General features: G+C 30.2%; 2 protein-coding genes across 2 annotated transcripts; both read right to left on the reverse strand.

Moving 5' to 3' along the window:
- Window positions 1-3,964: 3,964 nt before the first annotated feature.
- Window positions 3,965-4,366, reverse strand: LOC139425659 (zinc finger BED domain-containing protein 5-like). The gene has a single exon (XM_071181062.1). The coding sequence runs from the start codon at window positions 4,364-4,366 to the stop codon at window positions 3,965-3,967; it is 402 nt and encodes a 133-aa protein (XP_071037163.1).
- Window positions 4,367-4,424: 58 nt separating this feature from the next.
- LOC139425660 (protein FAM200C-like) lies at window positions 4,425-4,910 on the reverse strand. The gene has a single exon (XM_071181063.1). The coding sequence runs from the start codon at window positions 4,908-4,910 to the stop codon at window positions 4,425-4,427; it is 486 nt and encodes a 161-aa protein (XP_071037164.1).
- Window positions 4,911-8,079: the final 3,169 nt, after the last annotated feature.

Genomic DNA, 8,079 nt, shown 5'->3' on the forward strand with positions numbered 1-8,079 from the left:
GAGTTAAACTTCAAACACGAATTTGGGATATAGAAAAAAAATTACGTATTACCTTTATGGCTAGAACGAAAACAGTGAAATTGTGTAACTAAAAACTCTAGCATGAAATTATTAAATAAAGTACGACTTCTTAGCCTCTTTGTCTTCCGAGTTGGGTTTAATGTAAGGCGGTAATAAAAAGCAAAAAATTAATTTGCTGAGTAATTTTTTTCAAAATCTAATTCAATATAACACAACGATAGAAAATACCATTTTCTAAAAAGAGATAAATTATGAACTTTGAAATAAAAAATATCGCATTATTTGTGTTGCGAATTGTAATTTATTATTAAAAAATATATTATAAAAGAGTATGACGTCGATGATCGCCATAATCAGCATATAGGTAGTGGTATATATTCATTATGGATTTTTGGCCGTTACCAACACATCTTAATTATGGATGTAGTAAAATGATTGTCGCCAGGAAATAATAAAAATCGTTTAAGAAAATTTTTTATTTATTAAACAAGAATTTGTAACTTTAAAAATGGCCATATATAAAATACAAATCATAAAAAAGATATCTCCTAATGGGATCAAGATTACACTTTCAAGAAGTTTTGCTAGGAAGCGTAGTAAAGATATTCAACGATCGGGACAGATAGGGCCCGCAAGGGCTCCGCCAGTCGCCACAAATTTTGAAATTGAAAGTGAATGTATTTGTTCCCAACGGACACTGGGTAAGCATAGATAGGAGATCCAAAATTGGTGAATTATCAAAATATAACATAGCCAAAACAAAGCCAACCCAGCATAATCAATATTACCTTTGAGAATACTTAGGCGATCAGGAGTCGCCAACAAAACTGTGGGAATTAAAATAACCCTGTAACTGAAAAATATTTTAGGTAAGGAATTTAAGAATAAAGTGTTATAAATAGATTTTTGTTTTCGATTTGGCGCGGCAGTGAGTTAATGAGTCTACATTATTATTGAAATAAGAAGTCAGCCGTTACAGTGATCGATAAGAAAATAATGAAACATTTTATTCTCTCTTTAAAAGAATAACTCTTTGATTTAATTTAAATATGATTCGATAAAAAAAAAAGTTTAATTAAAGATATTTTGAAAGGTAAGAAATAAATATGCAGTGTCAATTGCGGCATCACACATATCCCCGCTGGGCACAGAAAGAAAATATGTAATATTTTTTTTGTTCCCCATGTTACAAAAAAAGTTTGTGGCATCACATGAAGAAAATAATATTTTTTTGAAAAACTAACGTACAATTTTGTTTATTAAAATGTATAAGTTTGCAATTGCAAGAAAAAAAAAAGATAAGTCATAACAAAAAAAAATTAAAGTTTCTTTTTTCATAGGAAAGAAATTGTGTGAAGATAGAATTGCAGTAAATTTTTCTTTTTTGTAATTAATATCTACTTCAACATGAAGGGAAGTGTATAACGGTTTAAATTTTAAATACTTTTTCGGAGAATTATTTCCTTCTCAAAAGAATAAAAATGCTTTGCAAAGAGAGGAGGGGGGGGGAGTGGTTCTACAACTGCATGTACTGCGAGCCGTCTGTTGCTACGGAAACAAGATTTGCCCATTTTATGATTTTAGGGAGGGTAGATTCAATGACAGTTTGTATGGGAATGGGCTGATTCGGCCACCAGTAGCAGATTTATTTAATCTGATTCAAGAACTTTTTTAAGATTCGCATGGGTTTTTAAATACAAGGGCATTACAAGGGATTCGCATGGCAATTTTTTAAATACAAGGAAACAAATTCTGACATTAAGGGTAGTGCAGCTTTTTTATTCTACATATTAATTTTGCGCTATTTATTATGAATGTTCATTCATTTTTAGATAGTCTGACATCTGAACTAGCACATTTTTTAAAACAGTTAATTACTTTTATTAGTTTACTTTAAAAGTGAAGCGCTTAAACTTATTAACTCTAATTTTAAAAGGAGATAAAAGTTTTGCTGAAAATAGAAATAGTTTAGTTAATGTTATCTATGCTGGAGAAATATTAAATATCTTTATTTCTATTATTCATTCTTTACCTTTTTTTTTTAATCAGAAAGCAAGTTACCGAAACTAAACTATCAACGATAATTTTCATCAACCACCCATCAAACTATATGAAGTTATATAAGTTTTGTTTTTAATTAGGCTTTCTTATTCTTTCTTCAATGTAACCTATATAGCTTACCTCACCTATTTTAAAAAAAATAATTCTAACAATTTTTTATTGGCATTTTTTTTTCTTTCTCAATAACCAATTTACAATGTATCATAAATTTATCGATGAGTTATTTATTAATAAATCATTGAACTGCTTTAAACAATTTTATACAATTACCATACTGATTAATTCTCCTATTTATCAATCATTATTCATAGAAATAACAATTTCAAATTTTCATAGTATTTCGACAAATAGTCGATGAAAATTTGAAGAGAGCTGAAGCATAAAAAAGCACAATTTATTCAAGTTATTAAATTTTATAATGACTGAAATATTTCCTGAAATTTTGAAAATGTTAGTTATTAATGCTTCTTTTGAAAAACACAGTACACAGTAGCTCTTTTAAAACCAATTGAAGGAGGTGTTAAACCTCAAAATGATTTCTCTTTAAAAGTTCTTATTACGTGTAAACGTAAATAATCATACTCCTTTAGGAGTTTGACATTATGAATGTTACAATAAGAAGGATACTTATGAACTGCAGGGTGCCAGTCAGCACGGTGCTCTAGGATGATTTGCGGTAGAGCACACTTTCCGGGTTTCCTGCTTTTTCCGGGAGTTGGCAACACACCTCATTTTCCTAAAAAGGAAACTTTTATTTTTATTTTTTGAAGTGTGAAGTGTGACACTCCAGTTGCCAGACATGCTATTTGAGATGGTTGATGGAGAGGTCATATTTAAGGGCTTTTTCCTTAGCTTCATTAGCAAAAACTCAAATAGATTGTGCACAAATTTACGTGCTTGTGATTTTAAAACTTCACCTTTTTTAAATTTAAAAAACATTTTTCGAAATTCAAAAAAGTTAAATGAAGAATAGAAGAAAATGTACTACAAAAATAATTTGTTGTAACATTTTTCTAAAACAGAAGCTTTTGAAAAAGCGAAAAGATTAAAAAAAGATTTAAAAAAAAGGAATCGAATGCTCTAAACCAGTGCTTACCAACTGGGGGAACGCGGGCCTCATCTGGCCCGCGAAACCTTTTTTTTATGTGACCCGCGAACTAAAATATATTAGTTGTCATTTTTGCGGACAATTTTCGTAAAAAATCTATATGGGCTTAAAATACTTTTCCTTCGTAAAAAAACCCCCCTAATTTCTTCATTCCTGCGAAATTTGACATACCAACGGCGCAAAAAAATATATATATATTTCTCAGGTTTTGCATCCAAGAAAATATTTATTCAAATACAAAAATAATCATGCGTGTTGCTTAAAAATCTACTACTAATTTTAATTTGTAATTCAATATGTTTGTTTTGTACAGCTTGATAAAAATCTGACAGTAATATTTAATGTTCCCTCAAACATAAAAGAGTCCAAGATAAAATTTTGATAAAGTTGCGGCCCACCGTTTGATTGGGGTTTTTAATTGCGGCCCTTGGCCTCATGTAAGTTGGAAACCCCTGCTCTGAACTAGGTTTCAGGCTCGAAAGCTTATTTCTCTTCACTCTAGGGCAGTGTTTCTTAACCTTTTTGATACAATGGACCCCTTGTAAAGTTTTTTTAAGAAGTCGCGGACCATCCCTCTGAGAAAAAAATTGCAAAAAACTTCAATTTTTAGTATTCAATTTATTTTAGCATTTAATTTTATTATTTCAATAGTATGCAAAATATTTAAAATTAAAATTTTTAGTCTGAAGGTTGTTGCTGCTCTTCCTCAATTAATAAATTGAATAGAGGGATGGTTTTCGACAAAGCAACGAGCATAACATGTTCAACATTCAATCAATAACGATGTTTTATTTTTACTATCACAACTGTGGAAAGTCCGGCTTCGTCAAGATTCACTGTAGCTAACGGAATTATAGCTGAAATAGCTCGCTTTACAAGCAATGGGTAGGCTTCTTTCACAGAAGACCAGAACTCTCCGAGTGTTTTTGAATCGAAGGCCATTTTTAGCGAGGACTTTGTTCTAAGACCAATAAGCTCATCTTTGGCAAGGTCAATATCACAAAGAAAAGGATGACGAATCCACAACTCATCTTTTATCTTTATCTCATCTAAATTAACATATTTTTTCAATGAAACTTGAAGTACTTCCAGGTGTTCACAGATTTCATTTTTTAAGTTATTCAGTAACAAATTATCTTGCCAAGATCCATTTTCAGAAAGCACTTCGTCCAACATTTAAAAGTTTGCATATATCTCATTTTGAATTCTAATTTTTTCAAAGTGGCATCTTCAATTAGAATGCTTGTAATTTCTCAGTTGCATCCATAATAGTGATATCGGGTCCTTGAATTAAAAGACTTAAATTGTTCATGTGGTTAAAATTATCTGCCAGGTAAGCCAATTTATAGGTAAAATCTTTTTTGTTTAAATATTCGAAGAAAGAGTTATCTTTTTCTTCTTGAACAAGTGATAATTCGATCATCAACATGAAAAATTGTTTCAAAACCTGCCCTCGTGACAGCCAGCACAATTCCGTGTGGTACAGAAGTACCTCATGTCCTGCGTCCATTTCTTGACACAGCGTTTTAAAGAGACGATGATTAAGAGCTCCACGTCTAATAAAATTTACAGTTTTAATAACTTTTGATAATGCTTCTTTTAAGCTGGTTGGAAGAGTTTTTGTAGCCAGCGCATGTTTATGTAAAAAACAATGAGTAACAAGAGCATTAGGAGACTTTTTTTTTACCAACAGGGCAAAACCAGATTTATTGCCAAGCATCACAGGTGCTCCATCTGTACGAAGTGAATGAAGTTTTTCTTTCCAACCGAAGACTTGTAACTCTTGTCTTGTAAGTCTTGTAATAAAAACTCTTCTTTGATAGTATCAAGAGACACGTAACGAACAAAAACACGAAGTTGACTATAATTCGAGACATCTGTAGTTTCATCCAGTTGCATACTAAAGGGAAATAGCGATACTTTCAATTCATCGATGATCTTTTTCAAGATATTGCAAGAAATTTCAACTATTCTTGAATTTGTCACATTTGAAAATGGAATTGCCTCAAGTTTTTTTTCTCTGTTCCAATCTGCAAACTAATTCAACCATCTCCAGCGCACATGGCTTAATTAACGTCTCTCCAATAGTATACGGTTTCTTGCTTTTAGCAATATGATATGCAACTTTGAGAGATGCCTCAACCAGAGGTTTTTGTGGAATACCAAATCCAAGTTTGTCTAATGTTCCAGACTTCAAAAACTGAGCTTTCTTCTTAGTAAAAAATTCTAGATCTAGTAGCCTGAACAAGGTGTCAAATGTACGTAGCTTGATAGGGGATAATAAAAATAGTACAACGGACGTCATCAGGGGGTTGCCACTGATGGCGCAAAGGGAAAGCCGGTTAGTGGAGGATGTTAAAAATATGACAGGGATATTAGAGAGCTGTGTGCAGTCCGTACTGAATTTGGGGGTATCTCGATCACCTAGTTTCAAATATGTATGTATTTTAACCTTTTAGAAAGAAAAAAAGATCAATGTTATTTAAATATTATTGATCCAAACGTTTTAAAAATTAGGAGCAGTCGGTGGACCCCCAAAATATGACCCATGCAACCCTAAGGGGTCCATGAACCACAGGTTAAGAAACCCTGCTCTAGGGCTACCACAATAGCCCGAAGAAAGAGACCGAGGAAGAAGAAAAGAAAAAAAGTTTTTTTTCTTTTTCAATTTCGAAGCAATTTTCTCAGAGTCAAACATTCTCTAAAATAAAGTCAAGTAAATTTAGTATTTATATCTTTTTTCAACCTCTAACCTATTTTTCAAATAGAAGATTTTATTTTCCCCTGAAATTTGATTGAGGGCGAGGATAATGTGCGTCACCCGTTCTGAAACTTTAGCATTCACTATAATGAAGTAAAATAGAATTGGTAATTTCAGAAAGAAAAAAAACTTTTTTTTTCAACTTTGTAGTTATTTTTCCAATAGAAATTTTTTCCCCCGAGACAGACTTCTGCTTCGTTTCAAGTTTTTTCCTACATATGATAACTTTTAATACATTAATAAAAAATTAAAAAAAAAGCATTTTTTTTAAAACCAAAATGCACCAGAAAAAAAGGGGCACAGCATAAAGAAATGAAGCAAGCATTTAGAAAACTAAATTAATTTCCTCTCTTTAACCCTTCCCTGGATAGAGCAATAAAATGTATCCTTCACTGTCAAATAGATATATATTATCAATTTTAAGCATCCCTTGGCTTTCAACATCTTTCTTCATACCACTCACAGTAGTTATCTGACTCCTCAAAAATAGTTATCTATTTACACTACAGAAAAATGTCCTTTTGCTTCTTTAAATTGCCTTTGTCATTTTCATAGCCCTGGATGGGCTCTTTTGTCCTTTTATTAAATGCCATATGCTCACAGAACCATGTATTTGTTTAATATCTATTCATAAACTGTCTTAAGCAAGCAATTATCTATGAAAATGACTCTTGTTGACATTTACTTTGATCATTTTGTCAAGAGACTTTTTCTGAGACAAACATTCTAATCACTCTCTGTTAAATTTCAATTTTTTAGCTCATTTAATTGCATCCGTTCAGTAATTTTTTTTTAATTCAAATTTCTTTCAACTTTTGTTTTGTTTAATGATTGAAATAAAAATTTAATTTTAATTGAAACTGATTAAGATTATTTGCAACTGTCTTTTTCTAAAACATAAATCGTGCCATCAATAATTCCATTCTTAATGAAGTTTTCTTTGGATAACAAAAAACTCAAAATAAATTTATTTCTAAGGAGTTAAGCAAATATTTGCATTAGATCTTTAAATACACTTAAAATTACTTATTTACGTGCTCTTAGAATTGCTTATATGAATGGTAATGTAAAAATTTCATTCTTATGTTCGTATATCAAATTCATTTACATAGTACATTCATTTATATATACATGATTATACCGTTTATTGTGCAAATTAAAAGCAAATTTCGAGTCGTTTTCTTTCATTGACAGAAAATGTTACGCGTTGCATTTTTGCTGACTTGAGAAAAAAAATGACGCAAAACTGTTAATTCAAAAAGCAGAGAAATAACACGATTAGATTGAGAATGTTTAATCCTTTTTTAAATTTACTATTTTATTCTTATCTTATATGATTACCACCATTATGTAAAACAGATCTGATACACCAATTCCGTTGCACAATTGTGATCTTTCATTTTTAATAAACCATTTAAAATATCATTTATACACACACACCGACAATAATTTAATAAAAACAAAGGTAATTTTTATTCTTAGACAAAAAACTAACCTCAACTTATGCTTTGAACGACTAAAATAGCGAAGAAATATTTTTAGTACTTAAGTTTAATTAAAAAAATTCCATAACATTTTATTATTATCAGTAAGAAAAGCTACTTTAATTAGAAAAAAAAAACATATTTTTAAGAATGGGTTACTTTTTTTCGTAATATTTGGAAGAGGTAAGATCAATTTACATGTTTTACTTAATTAAAATCTTATAGGGTAATCAAATTAATTATTTTATGATAATTAATTTTTTAGTGCGAGTTATATGTTGAGAACTTTTTTCATACATTATTTTTCTGAGTTTAAAGTATACATTTTAATACTGACACTATAAATACTGCTGATGGAGGAAAAGAATTTATCCGAATATCAACATTATAATTTATGATTTCTTCAAAATGTGTACATTTCTGTTTATCAATTGAATAACTTTATTCTCCATTTAAATCATGGCAATTTCGATTTAAAATCAGATAAATTAAACCGGAACAAGATGAGAAAAACATGTCACTTAAGATTGCTTCAAATTTATTCAACTTTCTTCTTTTTTTTTAAGTTTTGAGATTTATATATTTTTTTAAAAATCGTAACTATGATCTAAACTGTAACCGATGTTTAAGATATTCAGTGAAAT

The sequence above is a fragment of the Parasteatoda tepidariorum genome, chromosome 5, assembly GCF_043381705.1.
Source record: "Parasteatoda tepidariorum isolate YZ-2023 chromosome 5, CAS_Ptep_4.0, whole genome shotgun sequence".
In the NCBI taxonomy this organism is placed as follows: Eukaryota; Metazoa; Arthropoda; class Arachnida; order Araneae; family Theridiidae; genus Parasteatoda; species Parasteatoda tepidariorum.